This window comes from Herpailurus yagouaroundi, unplaced genomic scaffold (assembly GCF_014898765.1).
Source record: "Herpailurus yagouaroundi ecotype Mexico unplaced genomic scaffold, PumYag 28, whole genome shotgun sequence".
NCBI classification, from domain to species: Eukaryota; Metazoa; Chordata; class Mammalia; order Carnivora; family Felidae; genus Herpailurus; species Herpailurus yagouaroundi.
In genome coordinates, this window is record NW_024412376.1 from 96653986 (window position 1) to 96677951 (window position 23966).

Sequence of the window (23966 nt, forward strand, 5' to 3'; positions counted from 1 at the left end):
AAAGAAGAGTTTTGGAATGACATCAAGGAGTTTTTTTTAATGCTTTAGTCTTAAAAAAATTGCATGTGTTCTTCTATTATGAATATTTAAAGGTCTTTATGAATTTCCTAATTTCTACTTTATTTGTTGAAATGATAATCCTATATGCAATTCCTGTACACACACACTCTACCTTTGTGAATTCTACCATCGGACTCGGCTGCTCCCTTGGGAATAACAGCTTTCACATAAATGCCACCATGTCTGACGCTGGTATTCACACCCCCCTAAATGGAAAAAGACAAGTAAAATAACATTTTGTAATATGAGAAATTTCACACTCCATCTTTCAAATCTGAGACCTAGAAAGCGTTCAATCCATCAGCCAAAGCAGCAGTACCACTTCAGCACATGCAATTAATTCGAAACCCAAGAATATTTCTAGCCAAGTTTTCCAAATGTAAAGCAGTTACATTTTAGAAAAACTCTTTACTCAGAAAACAACATGTCAGATCTTGACTGTATGAAGAATTGCTCTCCCTTTGTAAGTCTATACCATGGGTTATGAGCAAGCAGGAAGCAAAATCCATCTATGCAAAATTAGTAGAAGATGACTGTCTGAAAAAAGCAGCAAATAGAATAATTTGCTTCAGATCATATCTGCTAAACTGAAACTTGCAAATCTCATGAGTCAAGAAAAACATTTTTTTTTTTTTTCATTTTGAAAGGCTTTGGTAGGTAAGTTTTGTTATAATGTAGATGAGATCTAATGAGTATATTCTCCATCTTTTGTGGATATACAGCTTTTCTTTCCCTACACAACAGAAAGATAATAAAATTCTAAAGAAGTTAAGGACAAGAGGTAAAGGATTATGATATTTTTAAAAGTGCTAGAACATTAGGTTTTCTTTTTGACCTCTGTATATTAATAGTGCTGTTTCTACCATGTTTCTAAATGGCTTTTCCTACCTGACAATACACTTCAACTGTCATAAATGATAATGTTACACTTTAGAATTAATACAAGTCTCAAGCATTTTCATCAAATAGCCTATGCTCATATTTTAACTACCTTAAAAGTACATATATTCCTTGGGAACCTCTAATTTTAATATACTAATCACATTTACAAATTAAGATATATTATGGAGAGAAAGGGCATATAAATATACATTAGAATTTATTTATCATGTGGGTTAAAATGTATTATTCCATGCTTATGCAGAAGTGTCAAATGTATGCAAAACATACTTATTAATTTTATGTTTTCTAAGTCTTGTATTCAGATTAAACATTATGAAATATAAGGGGTCTGAGTAGATAGACTTGTCTAATTTCTTTTAAATCACAGGAAAAAGTGCCTAGCACAAAAGTTATTTTTTAAAAAGTTTTAAGATACAATTCAATTTTTAATTTTGGAAATATTTGACAGGTTTCCCTTTCGAAGCAAAATAAATTAATAAATTGGCATACAATAGGTTGCTGGAAATAGAGAAGAGAAAACATTTGAAAACCTTGTCAAACAGTACCGTGACACTTATCCCCAAGCTGTTATCATTTTTAGCCAGTTCAACCTCAAAGACATCTCCAGGTTTAGGAGGTGATGAAGGAAAAGTTTTAAAATTCAGTTTGTTGGATGTATTCATTGAGGAGGAGGATTCCTTAACAAAGAAAAACAAACAAAAGGATTTCTTGTTAGAGTCAGAATGAATTACTACTGGAAGATCAATATGTGTTTTTTAGAAAAATTAAGAAAAAGCAAGATATTAAAGGATAGAGTAAATTCAAAGATCATGAGGGCTGGAAGACATCTTAGAGATCATTTAATCCAATGCCTTCATATTTTATGGTTAAGGATATTGAGGTCTAGACATTAAAGGTCTTCCTTCAGGTCAAACAGCTAGATAAGGCAGAGGGAATCCCAGAACCCAGTTCAAACCTAGCTTTTACATAATCCTTGTCCAATGCTTTTTATGCTCCTGAATGTAGAAAGTATTTCTATTTCCTTTAAAAATCAATATATATCAAAGCAGCAGCTTTTAACTTGGACCTCTAAGATGAGTAGGCTTCATGTTTACTTTGCTTATATTTACAAATCCAATATAAACAATACCTAAGACCCATTTGTAAGGGCATTACCCTCTTGTGAGGAATGTTGGTTCCTCCATGAACAAAGAGCTTATGGGTCTTTTCTGAATCCGCTTGTGAATGTGAGTTTAAATTTATGTCATTTCTAGGAAATGAGCAATTTTGTATGTTGCTGTTCTTATTATTTTTGTACATTCAGAACTTCAGAAGAATTCAGACTATCAACAGTAAAGTCAACTGCCCATCATGTGAGCTATTTAAGAACAGAATTTTCAGATATTAAATTCTTATTAATAGAAACATTAAATATGCAAGATATAAATGACTTGTAAAAAATAATCATAACCTGATTATTCATTCCTTTCTGTTATCAGGTAGCAAGTTCCCAGAATAATAGCCATTTTACAGTTAGTATTCAAAGCTGCTAATTTGTCAGAAAGTTAGTATCAAATGCAACAGCAGTTAGTTAGTAACATAATATATACACGATTCCTCCTTTCCAGACTAATAAAAGCAGTTTAGAGTAGATTATCCTGCTCTGTAATATATTTGCTATTGTTTGCTTTATTAAATGAAAAAAACAAACACACACAAAAACAAAAAAAACAGAGATTTAAATTAAACTATGCCTTTTTTGGTGTTTGATGATCCTGAGTGCTCGAATAAGTAGCTTCATCCATGTCTGAATCTCCACGGTCAGAGTAATCTGTTGCATCAGAAATGCCTGGGTTTTTAGTCTTGTTTCCATTACTGTCAGCGGAAGCCCTCTTTTTCTCAGTGGTTTTGGATATCACAGAAGGGGAAGGGCTGCCGTGCTGTGACTCCTGCCAGGTTCGGTCACCCGCAGGGCTGGCAAAGAAACCATTGACCTGGCTCTGGGACAAGCTGGCACTCTCAGTCCTGGAATCCTGAGAACTCAGGCTTCCTTCGCGCAGGCCCCCAGACTGCCCACAAGAGCTCTCTGAGATGTGCCTTGGGGTACCATGTGGCCAGTGGTGATCCTCAGAAGAATCTACAGTACTGTCTTGCATGTAGGAAGGTTTCTTCAGGTAGTTTTTCATGCCATTGGCAATGTGCACAGGAGTAGAAGGCACTAGAAGTCAAAAATCCATGAAGGAGAGTAACAGGTTAGTGACACACATGTCTGGGCTTACATACTTGCAGAGCGTTTCTTAATGATTGTGGGAGAATTTTACACAGGATAACATATCCACAACACCTGATCTGGGGCCTGGAGCCAAAATAAGGACCCAAAAGGTGTAGCAGGTGCTTTGTGATTCCTTTGTCCCCTCTTTTGGTCATTCCTGCTGCATCTCCTATAAAAATGCATATCCCCTTTGCCTTAACTTTTTATTTCCATTCTCCAAGACCTACTTCAAATGAGTCTCCTCTGTGAAGACTTTTTTGATTCCCTAACTAAAATTAATTTGAATCACCCAAACTCTTTAATCCTTATTTAATGGTTATTTATTTATTTATTTTATATTGTCCTCCCAGACTGCCTTTTTTGGACTCCAAATAATTATAAAGGCAACTCCAAATTCATTATATATATATTTCTTATCAAAAACCACTTAAAGTGTATCTAAGTAAGACACAAATCATAGATTTGTATAAAAAATTACAGATGCAAACCTATAAGAAATTGAAAGTTTTATGTAGCATGCGAAACCAAGGAAAATTTAAAAGAAGAATGAGCAACTGGAAAAGGAATATTTGCAAAAATAACAAAAAATAATCAAAGGGTTAATATTCCTAATATGCAAAGAGTTTCTAAAAGGTAGTAACAAAGAGATTTAAAACCCCTATGCAACAAGGGTGTGGTGTGTAGACTGGAAATTCATTTTTTTGGTTAACATTTATTCAATTTTGAGAGACAGAGACAGAGTTGGGGGCGCAGGGCAGAGAGAGAGGGAGACACAGAATCTGAAGCAGACTCCAGGCCCTCAGCTATTAGCACAGAGCCCGACGTGGGACTTGAACCCACGAACTGTGAGATCGTGACCTGAACTGAAGTTGGATGCTTAACCCACTGCGCCAACCAGGTGCCCCTGTAGACTGGAAATTCAGAGTAAAATACAAATAATAAACATATAAAGCAACATTCTCATTGTTGCTCAAGGATATGCAACTTAATGCAGTTTTCTACCTGTATGGCTGACAAAAATGAGAATGACTGATAATCTCTCATACCACTGATGGTGTGAGAAGAGCCCTGTCACATCTACTTGGCTAAATATACATTGATAAAACTTGGGCAAATTGATAGCACTCTGTCGAAAATTTAAATGTGCATACTAAATACACTTTTAGGTATATAACCTCTAGAAATACGTACATTTTCCAACGGTGTGTATACAAGTATATTTGTTGAAGCAACATTTATAAAAGGATTATATCTAACCTAGATGTACAACAGAAAAACATTAAAATTTAATACACCCATGACACGAAATATAATGCCATATGAAAAAGGTGTATATTCATGGATGTTCAGAATATACAGTGTGCAAGTGACAAATTGATATTTAGATTATAAAAAATAATTGGATTTTTAGTTAAAAATAGTGTGTGTGTGTCTGTGTGTGGACATGCATACAGGTACCACTTTTTTTTCAATAATGTATCTATAATATACAGAAAGTGACATAGACCTCAAACAGTTTCCCTAGAAAATGGGGTAAGGAGACTTTTTACTTCATAGATTTCTGTATAAATTGGATTTATTTTAACAAACTAGTATGTATTCTATAACTTTAAAAAATTAGCAAACATAAAGAAAAATAAAACTTCCTCTTTGGTGGTTGATACTTGAGAGGGATAGTCTAAGATACATACCAGTAATGTTCTACCTTCTTTGAGTTTTATTTTAAGTTACACTACAGTATAGCTACACGTGATGGGAAGAGTAATCTAGCTTTCTGAAGAAGCTGTTTCACAGAACTATATTTTAACATTATGCTTTTAACTTTTATTGAGAATGTATAGTAAAAAATAAAATAACCACATGAAAGTCTGCTGGAAAAAAAAGCTTCATTGATCTCTACACTAGGTAAAGTTTCTCTGCTAAATGCTCTCTTGGCACCTTGGAACTTCTTCCTAATGTTTATCATACTTACAATGAAACATTTATTTGCTTAGTTCAATATTTCAATATTTGTCTCCCCTGATAAAGTGTAAGTCTCATGAGGGTAGAGTGTCTGTGTCTTGCACACCACAGGCATTCAATAAATATTTGTTGAGGGGTGCCTGGATGGCTCAGTAGGTTACGTGTCTGACCTCAGCTCAGGTCATGATCTCACGTTCGTGAGTTTGACAGCTCAGAGCCTGGAGTCTGCTTTGGATTCTGTGTCCGTCTCTCTCTGCCCCTCCCCTGCTCATGCTCTATCTCTGTCTCTCAAAAGTAAATAAACATAATAAATAAATAAGTAAATAAATATTTGTTGAACAAATGAGTGAATTTTCTATAAAATATCTATTGAAAAGAAAACTAAGATGTGAATCCCTTAGAGCTTTAAATATTTAGAGGAAAAATGAGCTTCTTCTGAATCATATGCTTCTTTTGCTAAAACATGGTGAGTAAAAGAACCCAATGTTTGTTTTGTTTTGTTTGATTTGGTTTGGTTTTGGGTGCTTGAAACTCAGAAGTATGCTACAACATTTTCAAATGCAATCATCTTCCTTTGCCTAAGATGACTAGACTACAATTAGATTATAAGGCTCTTTTGGGCAGTGATGGTGTTTTCTATCTGTTGTGTTTGTTCTATCTGTTGAAAATATTACTTATATACGTACATATATATATATATATATATATATACACACACACACACACACATACACTATATACATACAAAATATTTAGTGAATATAAGAAACCATAGTCAAAATAACTCATCTGTATAAAATGTAAGAAATTTTTATGTCACAACACACTGTACAAAATGTTTTTTTTCCATTTTATCATAATTGTCTGAAATTATGCCTAAAATTCACTATCTAAACTTGTTTCTCAGCTAATATTTAACTATTCTTTTACATATTTCTCAGTATCTTTGGGATGAAGGTAACTTGCACATAATTAGCACTTCAATGTTTTTGAAAAATACCATTAATAATGACACCTAGGTGTGCCTGGGTGGCTCAGTCGGTTAAGCATTGACTCTAAGGTCATAATCTCACCGTTTGTGAGCTCCAGCCCCTCCTCTGGCTCTGTGCTCTCTCTCCCTCTCTCTTTCTCCCTCCTCCTCCCCAAATCATGCACACACACACACACACACACACTCTCTCTCTCTCTCTCTCTCTCAAAATAAATGAATAAACTTAAAAAAGAAATAATGACACCTAAAATTCACATTTAAGTGCCTAATAGGTACCAGGCAATATGCTAATTCTTTACATGTATTATCTCATTTAATTTTCAAAATCTGTAAGACAGGCACTTCTATGTTCACCATTTGATATATGAGTATAGTGAGGCTTACCATGTTAAGTGATTTACTCAAGGTACACGGTGTTAAGCGGCAGAAACAAAGTCTGAGCCTAGACTTTGGAGCCATTCCCACTGTCCAGCATGTACTATATGTGTTTCTGCCTGCCTGCCTGCCTGCCTGCCTTCCTTCCTTCCTTCCTTCCTTCCTTCCTTCCTTCCTTCCTTCTCTCTTTCTTTCTCTCTCTTCCTTCCTTCCTTTCTTCCTCTCTTTCTTCCTTCCTTTCTTCTTTTTTTTTAAAAAAACTTAAGTTTATTTATTTTGAGAGACAGAGAAAGAGAGGGTAGGCAGAGAGAGAATCCCAAGCAGGCTCTGCAGCATTAGCACAGAGCCTGACATGGGGCCTGAACCCACAAACTGTGAGATCATGACCTGAGCCAAAATCAAGAGCCAGATGCTTACCTGACTGAGCCACCCAGGTGCCCCTAGTATGTGTGCTTCTTTCACAAACACTGCCTCACCACTTGAGCCTCCTAGCAACTCTGTGCAAGGTAGACAAGGAGAGCCAAGATCACTGTCTCCTTAAAGACAGAAAAACCACCATGGCTCAAACTCAAGTCATCTAATCTTCATTAAGTGCCCTTTCTCCTGCAACTTGCTAATGGCAGAAATTAAGAGACAAAATGACAAGGTCTTGTTTTTAAATTTCTAATGTTTTTGTCTTTTTACTTTATATAATCTTGTTCAGGGTGGGACTTCATAGATAACTATTATACAAGTATATGAATTAGACAACGATAAAGAATTTTATTTCTGATTTGGCCTAAGACACTTACTTAAATGACATCAATTTTGCACAACAAATCTATTTTTATGCATATATTACTAAAGATGAATGAGATAGGAAACCTTGGAAGTGATGAATGAAAAGTTACACTAATGCATAATATTAAAACAAACTAGAACTACATACATCAAATTTTCAGAAAGGAAATAAGGAACTTAAATCCAATGTATTAGGCCATGATAGTGAAGTTCTTGTGAAAAGTTAAACAGAACACACAGCTAAGAAACATCTACAGCATTACCTTTGGGTATCTTTTCTTTTGGCTGAGAGATAACAAGTGTCACATCTTCAGGTGCATTTTGCAAAATTTCAATTGCAGCATGATGGCTGACCCCCTCCAGACTCACACTATTCACAGATATCAAACGGTCTCCTGTAAAAATAGACAATCCAATATTTTCAAAACTAAAGAGAAATTCATGCTAAGTCTTAGAAATGTCGCTGCCCCCTTCTTTATTTTTGTTTTGCCTGAGTTCCACTTTCATCATCTGTGCAAATTCATGCCTGTCAGTTAAGTACATAAGAAATTATCTAATATGTAAAGTACCTGGCTTTAAGCATCCATCCAAGTCAGCTGGTCCTCCAGGGGTAATTGAACTAATAAATACACCTAGATCCAGTCTTCCCATCTTCTCCCCACCAATAATTTGAAATCCTGTGAAATAGCACATTGAAAAAAGAGTTTCACGATATTGGTGTTTTCAGTGATTAATAATCAGTCTGTCCAATACACAGAAGTGTAGAGATTCTCATATCAAATATAATAAATAGGTAACACATGTGAAATAGGACTGTTAAGTTTGGTGGAAGATTTGCTTGTGAGCATTTCATCTTTCACATTTCCTGACCAGGTGGGTGGGGTGGAGGGGCTGTGGGTAGACAACCGGTGCTCAATGCCAATGCTTTGCTATATAGATAGACCTTTTCTCTTTGATTCTTACAAACCTTTAAGAATCTTACAGTGACTTACCTAAGCCATACTTTGCATCTTTTTTCAGGTTCACCAAGGTGATCTCCCTTTCTGGTGAAGATACCATGCTCCATCTTTTGTGTAGAACATCTATTGGAAAAGTATGGTGTTAAGATAAACATAACATGCTCAGGCACTAAGACTGTCTGCTTGTTCCAACTTAAATGTTAACATTTAACAGATTTAATAGATTACTTGGTCACTTTAATATTGTATTTCAGGTATGATTTGATATTTTGATCTTCTTCTATTTTGATATGATTTATAGTTTACGAAAGGACTGATACTATCACCACATGGTTCAATATGTGATTAGCCTGCCACTGATATCACATTTATTCCTCATAAATGATTGCCTGTGAAATAAGTATATTACAGTTACAAATGAGTAAATAAATCTCAAGGGTTTAAATGATTTGAACAGGTTTACTCAGCTAGTACAGGCGAGAGCTGAACCTTAAACTTAGGTTTTCTGACACTGTTCCTGTTATATCACAGTTGACTTTCTGCATTTGACAGTGCTCACTATGGTAAGAATTTTCAACTAATAAGTGGTTCACATTTTTATTTATAATGAATAAAATATTCATGGTAAGTTGTATGGTAAAGCAGCAACAAGAAGAAAATGGATTTACTTCTTTTTTAAAGCTTATTTATTTTTGAGAGACAGAATGAGAGAACGAGCAGAGGAGGGGCAGAGAGAGAGTGGAATAGAGGATCCGAAGTGGGCTCTTCTAGGAGAGGAGAGAGCCTGACCACAGCAGAGAGCCTGATGTGGGGCTCAAACTCATGAACCGTGAGATCATGACTTGAGCTGAAGTCAGAAGCTTAACCAACTGAGTCACCCAGGCACCCCTGGATTTACTTTTTAAAATCCTGTTAATAATGACTCGGCTAGCACATTTACGTTCTCAAAGGATTTTCATTTATTTCTTATTTGTGAAGCAATCTCATGAATTGAATTAGGTAAAGAAATTTTAAATCATTGTTTTGCAGATGAGGAATAGTTCATGACTTGTTCAACATTACAAGTTAATATTACTCTCAGCAAAATGCCTTCAGTCAGTACTTGATAAATGCTGGTTAAATAAATTGAGGGAATGTTAGCATCAGAACTAGAATTTACTTTTTCTTACTTCCAATGAGGGCTTTATTTACTTATTTTTTTGAGTAGGTTGATCATTCACAAATATCACCTAAATTAAGCCAATAAACATGCTACTTAATTGTCTGTTAATAAAATTACCTCATTTACTTAACAGTCTGAACATTTGAAATTGCGTGCATGCACACAAACACACCACTTTCTCTAGCTCTTCCTGTTATGGGCTGAATTTTACCCCACCCCCAAATTTATATGTTGAACTCCTAAGTCCCTGTACCCCAGAACTTAACTGTGTTTGTTAAATTAAGAAAAAATTAACGTGAAGTCCTAATCCAGTATGACTGGTGTCCTCATAAGAGGAAATTTGAATACTGACATGCGCACCCAGAGGGAAGACCATGTGAGGACAGAGGGAGAAGCCGGCCACTTACAAGCTAAGGAGAGAGAGAGGTCTCAGAAGAAGTCAATGCTGCCAACACCTTGATCTCAGACTTCTAGCCTCCAGAACAGTGAGAAATGAATTTCTGTTGCTTTAGCCACCCAGTCTGTGAGACCTTGTCTTAGCAGTTCTAGCAAATTAATACACCTTTTTAATGTCAATTATAATTTGTTAGTTCAAAATGGTTTGTGTGTGATGTGGTGGTAGATGAAAACAACACACTCAGATATTTTTGTAAGCTAAACCCTCCAACTCATCTCTGCATGGTTCTTATACACATTGAAGCTTTTTGAAAACTACAGATTATTTGCCAACATATGAATATCTATGGATTTGAGATTATATGAATGTTATAAAATAAGTAGTAACTTTTTTACACAACATGGATTAATGCTTAAATGATGCAAATGTGATACTTCATGTTCTAGAAATAAGGCACTTTAATATCATAAGGAATAACAGCAATCATTTGCTCTCTGGAGTAAATTAACTTTATCCCTTAAACACCAAGCATTGATGCAAGTTTGCTAGCGCTCTGTAGTATACAAGTTCCTATTTCACTGCTTCTTTTTGACTAAAACTTAGTTATAGTCAATAAGAGTAGTAATTCAGTATTTCTAATTAATTTATAAGATTCCAAAAAAAAAATTCCTTTGACAATGGTGTGAAAAGCCTTTATATTAGGTGTGTATATAAACATATGTATAAGATATAAAGATATATGTATATTTATATATATACACATACATATATAAGCATAAAGTACATGAATTAGTTAATGCCTAGCTTAATGTGATCATCTAAGTACCCAAAATACTTTTATCCTAAAATAGACAAGTATCCTAATTTTCAGCTAGAGCCAAATACAAACCACAACAGAACAAAATCCATAAAATAAAATAAACACGAGAATAAGGTCAGGTTAGGTATTAAATGTAAACTTTTGTCACCATTGTAAAGACAAAGTCCATTTACTTTATGTAAATTGTTTTTGCATTCAATTATAAAACCGATCAATATTTTTAATGTTCCTAAGGGTATCTGTTAGAAGACAAACGTATTGATTCAAAGAATAAAAGTGCCATTTTCTTTTCCAATGTATGTACTAACAAGATAGGTTATTTATATTTTTTATTTGACTAATAAGTGTGTGTGTGTGTGTGTGTGTGTGTGTGTGTGTGTGTGTGTGTGTAAAGATATTTCTCAGGTAAACATTAATAGAATACACACACACACAAAATAAATGTGCATTATTGTTTTACATATTTATCTCCCTAACTAGAAGAAACAGATTAAGCTCTCTGTATTCAAAGATTCACCAGTGGGATGTGAGTAATCATTCATTTGATTATTTCATCCTTAAAATGTTGACTGAACAACTTTCCTGTCAAAGTCTCTCACTAGGCAGTTTGGGAAAATAAAACAAGATTTTATTTATGAAAGCTGCTGCATAGTAACTGTGAGCTGAATCAGATCAGGCTGTAAGAGCAAAGATCTAGCCTAACTGACACATAGAAATGTCAACACTGTCAGTGAAATAGCTGCATTACAAAGGCATGAATCAAGCTTCTAAGAGAGGAGAGGCTTCTTCCTGCCAGAAATAAAGACGACTTCAAGGAAATGGGGTAGGATTTTAATAAGTAGATTATGGAGCTGGTTATATAGCAACACAAGGAATTAGCAAAAGCTGAGATGGAAAGAAGGCAGAAAGGGTCCTGGAGAAATGTCATTGATCAGTCTGCCTAGAGTACAAGATTTGAGTAGGGTGGAGATAAGTATTTTTTTGGAAAGGGAAGCTTTGCTAGCCCACTCTTTTTTAACAGGGATGTCCTTCATCCGGCCCCTCATCCCACCCCACTGATATAAAGTAACTTACTAATGTGAGGAACAGAAAGAAGGAAGGATGGTGTGCTGCTGCATGTTACTAGACAATACCGTGAACATGCCCAGTTTCTATTTGTATTCTACATGCCTTCTATTCATATAGATGCTCAAATACTTTTCCACTGGTTTAACAAAAAAGATGGAAGAGGAAGTATCTGAAATATATAGTACATGACAACTCAAGTTAACTGAAAAGATATTTACAGAGTTCAATGAGGACTGAATAGAATTTATGAGTTTGAAAGTAAGGCAGCTAGATATTTCAAGACATTTCTACTTCTTTTTTTATTTGAGAGAGAGAGCAAATGGGATAGAAGGGCAGAGGGAAAGAGGGAATCTTAAGCAGCCTCACAGAGCTCCATGTGCGGCTTGATTCCAGGATCTTGGGATCATGACCTGAGCTGAAATCAAGAGTTGGATGCTCAACTGACTGAGCCAGGCATCCCACAAGTACGAAGACATTTCTTGGTTATTGGTATTATTATATAAAACAAGCTTTAATATTGGAGAAATACATATTTTTAAGTCCTTAAAATAATTTTCTTTTCCCATTAGTATACTCTATGACCACAGCAAATTCTACAAATATTTTAAAGCTAAAAAGAGGCTCAACTCAAATTTCCACTTCCTTAAATAATGGATGCTTGTGTCATTCCCAATGTTTACCTGGGAAATTTCTTTAGAATGATTGATAAATGTAAAATTTAGGAAGAAAAATGTATACCTTCTCTCCATCATATCTGTTCCACTGCTGCCTTTCTCATCTCTCGTAAGGTTCACAACCTTAAGAGAGATGGACATAGTCCCCTCAAATAACTTTACATATTAACGATAGATATATCTATGAGCAAACGAAATTTCCCAGGACGAGCATATTTCTGATAAGGCCAAGGTCACATAATCAATCTAAGTATGAGCCAACAACTTTTTTTTTGCAGGAAAAACTGATTTTGTTGGTTATAGATAAAGACCCTTGTCAAATATCAAGCAGTTCCATGCCACTGATTCTGTGAGGAACTGGACTGTATGTAGAGGAGACTCTGGATAAATCCATCACTCACTCTAGAGAAAAAGATGCATCTCAAATCCTGGGGATGATGAATCTGTATAGCACATTATTGGTATAAAAACAAAGACAGGTATTTTTCATTATTATCCTACCTAATATACTAACTGCCTCAGTGGTAGGGTAAGGAGGATAATAATGGCAATTTTGGTGTTTTATTTCTGTAAATTTGGGGCCATATAACATCTCTGGGACTTATTCAACTCAACCCACAGGATGTAAAGGCTTGGTTTGAATATACTATAAAGTTCCTTTCAGTCTCAATTTAGTTGACTTTATTTTTTTCTTCTGGTTAATTCCTGTTATCTGTTGAATTCTTTTGTGAGCACTTTGGGCTTCAATTTTATTATAATTTTCAACTTTGTATGTATTCTAATTAAGACTTAGGTAGAAAAATCTAGCATTAGCATTACATTCTTCCTTGACATCTGACTAAACAAAGTGGGTTTTAAAATCTGTTTGTATAACATTTTATTCCTTGGAATTGAGATTGATTAGAAGGGCAATAATCAGTCCTAATATTGGGTTAAAAAGCTTACTTCAGTGTCTGTACCAAGTTACTCTGCACTTGAATGACCTACTTTACCTGAATTTTTTGTTTTTTTGCATTTATTTGAGAGAGCGAGCGAGAGAGAGAGAGAGAGAGAGAGAGTGTGTGTGTGTGTATGTGTGTGTGTGGGTGGGTGAGGAGCAAGTGGGGGAGGGGCAGAGGGAGAGGGAGAAAGAATCTTAAGCAAGCTCCCCGCCCAGCTCCACCCCCATGCAGGACTCCAAATGAGATCATGACTGGAGATGAAATCAAGAGTCGGATGCTTAACCGACTAAGTCACTCAGGTACCCTTTGCATGTTGTTTTTAAGAGTCCAGTGTTTGACCCCATTTTTGTGGTTTGGATAGTAAGGAAGGTAACAAGTTAAAAGTTGCTTTTCAATTGTATGGGAATTCTGACTTATAGTAAAACAAGAAACACTGAAAACCAATTTTACATAATTCTTGCATCAGTTCTATATTTTCTTGTTTGGTTTTTACTCTCTTGGGAAGAAATAGAAGAAGTCTGTGTTTTCAAAGATTAACTTTTTTTTTTTTTCTGAAATCACAATTAATCAGAGGATTGTAATCATTCCCATATCTCTGTTTTATATGATTCAAAGGCTCATGCCTTTTTCCTTTATCTTCTTTTTCAAGTTTCACATTCTTTAAGGGTCTCTGAACATCATAAGAGGTTAAGATTGAATTTTATTTGTTGGTCTTTGTATTAAATGATGAAATAGTTCAATATTAACTGATGCTCATTTCTAATTGTCTTCTAATAATCCTGACTAGCAAAGAAGAATACTGAAATGACAATGAGAAGTCCTCTATCTGATTCATGGACAAGTAATTTAAAATTCTTGGGACTCATTACCTTATTTGGAAAAATGTGTTTGCCATGTTCTGTTGAGTGAAAACTTGATTCTCAACAGAGCACTAATTCAGGGCTATGTGGGCGGATTCAAAGAGAATTTTGAAGAAAATAAGACTTGTCTGCAAGGCAACTGATGCACACCTCCTCAGGAAGGTGGGTTGGTCATCTTCCTCATGAAGGAGCTGCCTTCATCAGTAAGCGGCACTAATCTCAGAGGATGAGGGTTCTGAAGGTTTAAGTAGAGCAATTACCCTGTACATGTTGTTCATTTGGTGTCCAGTGTAAATTCATATTCTTTTCCATCAGAACATAGGCTAAAACATTTTAGGTTCTCATCTTCTAATATATTATTACCCAGCTTCTATCAAACCTTTACTTAGAGAAATAACGCTTACAGATGATTAGGCATTAGAGACACTCTAAAGAGTAGAGTATGGGCTCTGGAAACACACTTCTTGTGTTCAAATCATGGCTCCAGCACTTGCTAGTTCTGTAAACTTCTGCACAACTCAACCTCTGTATGCTTTGGTTTCTCATTTGTGAAAAGAAAATAACATTAGCACCTGCCTCACAGGATTGTTGTGGGGATTAAATGAGGGATTAAACACTAAGTGCTTAGAACAGTATCTGGCACATGTAAGCACTCAATAACTATTAATCAAAATTTTTACCATTATGGAGATGTTAAAACTGAGTTATTTCAGGTACAGAAATATTGTAAATTCAGTCCATGCGAGACATTTAATCATCACAGAGCTACATATCACGGTTTTAGTAACTTAAGCCAAAGTATAAATTCACTGTTTTTTTCTTTAACAATACACCCTCAGATTTTTTTGAGTATTTATACATTAAAAAAATGAGATAAAAAATCTTTCATTTGCTATGAGTATTTAAGATATTGTGTGTATTTTTACCCTTTGACTCAACTTTACTTCTGAGAAAAGTTTTCCTGTGTTGACGAATTGCTGTGGGTATGTCTATTAAAAAGTGATAATTATACAAAATGGTACTTGGTTTCTGACAGTTTTAACCTACAAAAACTGCAGTTTCATAGGTTCAATCTACTCTCATACCTTCATTTTTGCCTTGGCTCTCAGGAAAATTAGAACTAAACTTAAGGGTAAGACTGAAACATTTTTGGAGAAAAGTTGTATACACGCAATAATAAAATATTCTTTATACTCATGAAAGTTGATAAAAGGATCAAGTAAGATAATGTAGATGAAGGCATTTTATAATCTAAACTAAAAAATTTGAATCCACGGGCTCAGGTCACTACACAAAATTTCTTCCTACAACTTTGTTACTTCTTAGACTCCTTCTAAACCATAAATCTCAACACTTAATGTCTTCAAATTCTTTCCATAATATTTAGGATAAGACTCAGAGGTAGTCCCTATTTAGTTCTCAAGCATCACACTGGCCCCATGTGCCTCCATCCTGAGACCCTTGCAGTTACCTAAGTCTGTCATCCTCTCACTTGTCTCCTTGTCTGATCACACTATGACCTTGGTCTGGAATGCTTATCCACTTGCCTGCCTGGATAATTTCTCCTTTTATCTTCAGATCCAGCTCAAGCATCCTCAGTTGAAATAACTGCCTCAGTTAAAACTCTTTAATCAAAATTACCTTTCACCTGAACTACTATCTTAGCTTCCCAATTAGTGTCTGTATTTATAGTTTGACATTTCTCTAGTTCATCAATATTAGTCTAAATCACAGGTCCCATCACATCACCATGGTGCTGAAAAATACAGCTGTCCTTTGACTACAAGATAAGGCCTAAAATCCTCAGCATGGAGTTGAAGACTCTTCAATATTACGTCCAGGATGATCTCATTAGGTACGATCTCAAAGATACGATGGAAATGAGGGGAAAAACATTTTATAAACCTACCATTTTCTTTTAAGGGTACTTGGGATGAAGAATTTCCAGAACTATGCAAAGTCATTCCTGTGGCATAAATTAAATTATTAGACAGTTTATAAAGTGGTCAGATACTATAGTAGTAATTTCTGATAAATTCATAAAAATCAATAAAACATTAAGGCGGAAACATTTTTTAAATTTACACTCAGAAAAACGTCTTCTGACATGGGCTTATTATTTTTAATATCCAAATTAAGCATATCAGCTTGTTTTGCAGAATAAATTTAAACACAAGTGTATTGTTTCTGATAATGACATTTTGATATGTCAAATATGAAATGATGACACTGAAATGAGTTTTAAAAGCATTTGGTCAAATGTTAAAAGAAAATTCAGTAATCAGAATGAATAATGTTAATCAAAAAACAAATTCAGAAAAATATTTACTATTCTACATCTGATATGTGATGAATTTTTATGTAGAATTTTTATTTAGAATCTATAAGAGATCCCATTATATATGAATATCCTTTGAAAAGCATTTTTGAAAGATTGAATTAGTGTCTTCTTAGGCTATTTTCAACATATTGAGTGACCTATAGGGTGAAATCTTGCCTTTAATCTAAAGTTTTTCACCAATTCAATTTAAATTGATGATAGTATCATCTCTGAAAGCTGTGGAAACCTACATCAATACAGTAATGTTACTTCCCGGAAATATCAACTGTCAACTATAGACTAGAGTTCTCTTTTGACTTCATTTACTCCATAGATCTTGAATCCAACTACAAATAAGAAAATATTTTTTAACTTTGTGTAATTAGGGTTAAATGGTCAAACTTTGGTCTAAGTAAGTAAACTAGTATTATTTGGTAAAACAGCAGAAGAGGGTGTCCTTGTTTCTCTTTTTTTTTTTGTCTCCCCAGCTGTTTCTTATTCTGAGTAGTCGTTCACACTTCTGTGCTTAAATATCTACTCCTCTGAAAGATTGCAGTGCATTTCCCTTTTAAGATGCCTAAAACAACAGGAAACCTGAACTATTTATAAGGTAGTATGCGTTTATACACTTCTACATTTAAATAATTAATGTGACTCAGCTAGCTGGGAGAACTGGAAGAAAACTTAAATCAACTAAGAATTTCCACCTACCAACCATAGTATATTTCATAAAATTATCTGATTTCAGAGACAATTCCATTCATGCTAAGCTGAAAGTACCCTAAAGAAACATTTCTTTAAAAAATATAGTATGAGTGGGGTCCACTTTCACAGGTTTGTAGGGGAAAATCCAAAGGGAGGCTATACAAAACAAAGCCATGATACCAGGCTGTGTGGGTTCTCTCAGCAAGACTGTCATGGTTTTTCTCTGCAACCAAGAGAAAGTGAAGTAACAGTCTGTGCCATGAAGTAATCACCTGTTAAATCAGTTTTTGATTTGACTTGGTGCATTTTTAAGCAGCCTAAAATTTCATATACATGAGCAGTTTTGGCAATTAAGACAAAGAAGCAAAGATATTATCTTGGTAGCTAACATTATTTCGTTCACTTCACTCTGAGCATGAGGTACGGGAGAAAGAAGGTAAGCTTGTTTATGCTGACCTATAACGTATGCTTGACCAGGGTCTTCAAAGGATGAGGAGTCTGATTCATGTTTCCTCCTTTCAGGACTTCTATTTAAACTTGCAACAGACTTTGAACTAAAGAGGGAAGAGGAAAGTAGGAGGGGGATGTGTCAATGTAAAAAGATATGGTGAAAATAATAAAACGTCAAAACAAAAACAAATGTATGAAATGTAGAATTTACAAAGACGTAGTTGGGTAATTATGTTCTTACTTATTAAGTTTTGTGAATCCTGCCAAAGATTCTGTATCAGATCTCGCCATCTGGTGTAATGGTTTTCCTACCAACTCCGCAATGGTTTGTGGTGGGGATTCCATGTTAACAATGACATTTTTCCGATGAGGATAGAGAGAGGCCTGACTGAGATCGTGGTATGATTTACTCATCCCTCTAGGCTTTTCCTCCCAGGAAGCTTTGTCACTCTTCTCTTTTGCACTGTTTTGCAATGGCTGGTAAAGCGACAGCTCTGAGCAGGATAGCCTCTTCAGAATCTCAGCTTGAACGGACAGAGGTCGAAGGGCAAGTTTGTTCAGGGTGCTGCTGGCCAGACTGCCAGTGCTGATTGCTCGTCCCATATTAAATCCTCTAACGGACTCTGCTTGGAGGTTCAGGCTCCTAAACGAAGCTCTCTCTACAAGGAAATAGGAGGGCTTTACACGATGGAAACACCGAGTACCTTTATGAGAAGAGTTATTTCAATAAATAAAATACAGCATGCAGTTTTTTTTAATTGTTTTGATTGCCAAGGTAAGCAGTGGCTTTCCAATTGTGGCAATCAAGGATTTGAAAAAGGAGTTTAGAAGATCCTGGTTTTCAAACCATCTTTCCATCCCTGTAGCTCTTCCTACTCCATCTAACGAAACTTGTGCATCTAATACTGTCTGGGTTTTGGGCTTGCTGACTCCACATTCCCAATTTCGGGTTTCAGTTAAAAATGACAACAACATTTGGCATGGAAATGTTCAACCCTAGTAGTGTCTCTGCTAAAATATCAGCAAGCCAAGGATGGGGAGAGGGAGAGATGAAGCCTGGACGACTGACATAGTGAGATCATGCCTGAAAAAGAAGCTATGCATAGGAGAATTTTGCTCAGAGAAAAAGTTCTTGGTTATTAGATTTTTAAAAGCTTATGGTGGATTGTGGTGATAGTTGCACAAGTCTGTGAATATACTAAAAACTACTGAGTTGTACACTTTAAGTGGGTGAACTATATAGGATGTGAATTATATATACCTCAATAAAATTTTACCACAAAGAAAAAAAAAGCTTTTACAGAAAATTATTTTTTTGTTATTTCATTACTATGCCAATCTCACCTTCCCCACTTCGTTGATTTTTTGTGATTTAAGTGAGGCTCAGGGGGCATGGGAGAATCAGGTATTATTTGCCTTCTTTCTTTTTTGGTTTCTTTTTATTAACATGATGAAGGAGCTGGGGTTCTCTTCATGCTTAAATTCCTTTCACTCCGAAATACACATCTAAAGTCTTGCAGAGGCTAAATTTAGAGATACTTTATAACAAGTGCTTGGTTATTCTATTTTGTGAGAGCCAATGTCATGGCAGTACTTGACCATTTGAGGCTATTAATGAAAGAGCATTGTATCACAGAATTTTAGCATCAAAATTCTTTCATGTAAATAAAGGGCCAGGAGCACAAAATTTCACATGATTCAGTTGTTCATGAACTAGTAATTCACATTACAATGCACCCTGTTTGGTGTCCCCATGGAAAATACCAACCCTGTGTTACACTCTACAAGGACTCTGGTTTGACCACTATGTAAAACAGCTACAACAACTTCCTTTAAAAAAATAATTGTCAAATGTTGCTAACTTAGATCTTTGGACTCTGTTTCATTTATCTTCTAATTCCTAGGAAGATTAATAATTAATATTTCACGTCAGGCCTAAGCAGATAGGAAAACACTTAAGGTTTTTAATATGCATCAGAATGAAGTTTAGACAATCTCCTTGTCAACAGGAAAAGTCACCGTTCTTTCTCGGACGTAGGAGTGGACACCAAGTTAAAACATGAGAATAAAAATAAGATATTGGTTTAAAAATTCCCAGAATGAACTTTTTAGCTTAAAATATCAGTTTTATTAGAGCAAGTAATATTATTTATATCTATATCTATATCTATATATCTATATCTATCTATTATTTTTTGCTTTGAGAGCACACTGTAATCAAAGATACAAAACTGAGTCTTACACAGATTCAACTACCAGGAAATGCCTTTACACCCAACAGATTTCTTCACCCATAAGGAAAATGTACACCAAATTTTGGGAGAAATAGGGACAGTCTGTTTTGTAAACATTTCAAAGCTTATGCTATTCAATTCCATTCATAGCCTACTCCTGGGTAGGACTTAAAATACTGTATGTATTTATTGGATGGAAGCATAAACTATTCATTTATCTGGTCTGTCCTTAATCCCTTTCACCTAGAAAGGACTCCAATATGGACTACCAGGATTGGAAAGGACATTGGAATGAGCCTACATCCTAATACTAATGTTTCAGATGTGAACTCAAAGGCTTGCTAGTTCCGCACTGATTCTGCAATCCACATTACCTCATCTCTGCGTGTGCTATTGTTTCAGTCCCTTGTACCCTTTTGTATTCCCTTACGCTGTCAACTTAACTGTATGCTCTTCTGGGGAGAGGGACTTCATTTATTTTTGTTATCCCACAGCACCCAGCATGATATCTTACAAGTAGTTAAGTGCTCAATAAATGATTATTAATTTCATTCTATGTATGAAGTTGATTCTATTTGATGAAAGCTCATCAAATAGAAATTAAGATATCAGGGTTCCAGCCTCGTTTGGCCTTTTTGAAGTTAGGTGAGACACTATGTTGTGAACCTGTTTCCTTGTCAGTAGAAGTTTGACTTAATGGCCTCTAAGGTTCTAGCACCAACATTCTACGATGCAAAAGAAGTAACATACATTTGTTAGCCCACCAGCCTCCTACAGATAATACCAGTTGTTTTCACTTGTTTAGTACTAATAGTTAAGTAGGCAGGTAGTTACTTTTAAGCCATTTTAAGCAAGAAATAATTCTTTTGAAGGTTTAACACAATCTAGGATAAGATGTAGATAATACTGTTTTAAAGTGCTTTAACATAGGAGTTCAAGGATACACAGCTGCTGTGTTCCTCGGTGCAAACCTGTGAGTTACACAGGGCATTCCTATTTCATGGATGAGGAAAATGAGACTCCAAGAAGTCAGTTCCTTTCATAAGGGGTCATTATACTGCTGCTACGATTACTGCTTCCATCAGTGGTAGTAGTGGTAAAACAATGTTGATGATGGTGATGATAACAATAATATTATTCAATACTTACTCTGTGTCAGGCACCTTGAAGGTGCTTACATGTATGAATTCATTTCATCTTTACAACAATCTCATGATGTAGGTATTACCATTATGATAATCACTTTACAGACAGGGAACTAAGGCAGAGAGTTTAAGTGCCTGCCCAAGGCTTCAGAGCTTGTAAGTAATGGAGTGAGGTTTGTATGCTGGCGGTCTGGCTCCACAGTTCATGCTCTTAACTCCTATACTATATTGTTTTTCAGTATAAGGAATGTGGAGGATGCAGGACTAACTTTGTAGTTTTGTCTTCAGATTTTTTTCATTACAGCACATTATACCACATCTGTAATGGTGCAACCTTCAACTGTTCAATTTTCATTTGTATTGAATAGAATATTAGTCCAGGTAGGAAAACTGATAGCTCTAATAAGTTTGATATTTCACTGCACTTGTAAAATATGTAAGAGCATACACTTTTTCTAGCAGAGCAAAGTAGGGAAAGAAAAGGAATAATTAGATTACATTACAGCAGTAATCACCATATTTTAGCATGCATAAAAATCATTACTGAGGAAAGCCTGTTAAAATGCAGATTCCAGAGACCCAACACCCAAATATGATGATTCACCAAGTTTCAGGTAGGTTTTTGGAATCTTCATTTTTAATAAGCATACAGCCCCTACCGTCTTGGCTCTGAAAGGCTGAGAAACATCTATACATAGGCTGCCATCACCCCAGTCTGATCCTATAGGGAACACACTTTTTGTAGGGTTTCAGGATATGAGAAAATTTGGATACAGGATTTATAGGACTCTCTCTGCCGCACAAGGTCACCAGTGCCATTCCATTAAATTTAAAAATCAAATTCTTCAGAATATTTCACAGAAAACTATAAGAATTTACTATGCACAACTAGGTTTTGTGTAACTTTAATCTGTACATGTGGTCTTACAGAGTAAGCTTTCAATATTTCATTTCTGACAGAGATATTTTTTTCAGAGCTGAACTAGTTCCTTCTGACGGTTCCTTTTCAAAAGGAACTGAAACCACTCTCCTGAGCATTTACACTGTGTATGGTGGTTATTGACCTCAGTCTCTGAAGAAGGACACACTCAAGTAAAACTAACACGTGGGAAATCTGCCACCCTTAACTGTTATGGTATGTCACTTCACTGTCCTGGGTGCATACTCCCTCTGCTCCCTGTCCTGTTTCCCAGGTTTTTTCCCTCACCTGGAAAGCCCTGCCATTTATCTTTAACCTTCTTATTTTTGTCCTTCAAATTCCAGTTCCATTGCCACCACTGGAGTATTCTGGCCTCTGACCTCCCTCTCTTCTTACGGTGTAGATCATGTAGTCTGTATGATGTAATCTGTTATTAAAACCTTGACCCTCTATTGTGTACTATTGTTTCGTGTATGTTGGTCTTACCTTCCCAAATAGCACGTAACTTTACTATGGGTAGCGACTGTGACCCAAATGTAATACTTACATCAGTTAGCCTAATGATAAGCACAAAGTAAACATTTCAACAGGTACTACCTGACAGTTTTGGGTCACTGTTTTCAAAATGAACATGAAGTTGAAATCTTGGCTTCATCTGTGGCACCTTTATAAACTTGACTTAGTCTAACTTTCATCCTCAACATGGAAATTCTTTTAAAATTTGTGGCAAAAATCAAGCACATATCCTGATCATCTGACCAATTTGCTTGTCCTTACCCATATCTTGGGCATCTTGGTTGCTCTGTCTTGCTCGCATCTGCAGCTGGAACTTGTGCTGGGAAGAGCACAAATGCAGCAGGTACTGGCACACCTTACTGTTGTCTGTCTGGAAGGCATGTTTTATTCCATCTGATGTGTTCTGCAAGGTGATTTTCTTTTTCTGCAATGTAATCAGGGGTATTAATAATTAGGATGTTTTCCTATCACCTTATGACTAAATTCTGTAAACAGCAATTAATAAGTAGAGATATTATTTTTATTTCCCACGAGGCAGGAGTATTCCTTGACCTGCCTCTAACATAAATATGGAAAAATATAACCCTGTTATTATTACAGATTCAGGAAATAAATGAAATTAATATTATTTGTCACTTTCAGAAATTGTAGCCTAGATCAGACAGTGTACCGGCTATTGGCAAGGGAAAAATTACCCTTAATGAGATTATTAACATTTTGAGTTTACTTCAATGTTGACAAATACCAAAGCTGTTTGAAAAAGACGTCACGGAAATATGTTCTTCTTGGGTAAGAAAATGAAGTTCGGCAAAAATTGATTTATTAATATATAAGAGCTGTGATTCTACCAAGAAGAATCTTGGTGACCTGTAGGCTGGGATGGAAATTGGGAGAAGCTAACATGTGGGAATGGAGAGGCACTGGGTAACATGGCTGCTGGGATGAGAGATAAAATAAATTGATATTTAGAGTTAGAGTGATTCTTGCATTCAAATTCAGGGGAAACAGGAGAACCACCAATTAGTGTTCTCTCTCATATATTTCTTGAAAAATGATGTCTCCTGCTTAAGAGGGCATCTGAAATGTTGCAACCTCTGTGGTGAGGCTTGCAGGTGATCCGTATATCTTAAAAGATTAACATTCAGCATGCCAGGGATCTAAGAATAATGTCTCTGGAGAATTGCTTATGTCCAGTTAGACTCTACTCTAGCTCTTGGTTGCTTCTACTGTGCAAATTATTTTCCCTATTCATGTCCCTTGTCTTCAAATGGAGAAGCAGGCATGGGAAAGTCAAATTTGGTAAGGCTAACAAATGACACAATAACAGAGTATTACTCAAACTTCAATCATGCAGGTGGCTTCTTCATAATTTCTGGTCTTGTTTATTCATAAATTTTAAAATTGACTTTGCTTATTTACATAAATTCATTTGAGCTTTGTATCACAGCTATAAATACAAAACTAGTACCACTTG

The 23966-nt window shown here is 35.5% G+C and overlaps 1 protein-coding gene across 9 annotated transcripts in view; it reads right to left on the reverse strand.

Moving 5' to 3' along the window:
• Window positions 1–23966, reverse strand: part of PTPN13 (protein tyrosine phosphatase non-receptor type 13) — a 228831-nt gene that overhangs the window by 42898 nt on the left and 161967 nt on the right. For 5 of the 9 annotated variants that reach the window (XM_040479058.1, XM_040479028.1, XM_040479038.1 and 2 more), the window contains 10 exons: window positions 22754–22916; window positions 17920–18337; window positions 17685–17782; window positions 16113–16169; window positions 8315–8404; window positions 7892–7999; window positions 7586–7717; window positions 2697–3160; window positions 1494–1640; window positions 173–266 (listed from right to left, as the gene is read on the reverse strand). In XM_040479058.1, coding sequence (XP_040334992.1) covers window positions 173–266; window positions 1494–1640; window positions 2697–3160; window positions 7586–7717; window positions 7892–7999; window positions 8315–8404; window positions 16113–16169; window positions 17685–17782; window positions 17920–18337; window positions 22754–22916 — 1771 coding nt within the window. The remainder of the gene's footprint in view (window positions 1–172; window positions 267–1493; window positions 1641–2696; window positions 3161–7585; window positions 7718–7891; window positions 8000–8314; window positions 8405–16112; window positions 16170–17684; window positions 17783–17919; window positions 18338–22753; window positions 22917–23966) is intronic. The other 4 variants (XM_040479008.1, XM_040479049.1, XM_040479075.1 and 1 more) reach the window with 4 other exon arrangements.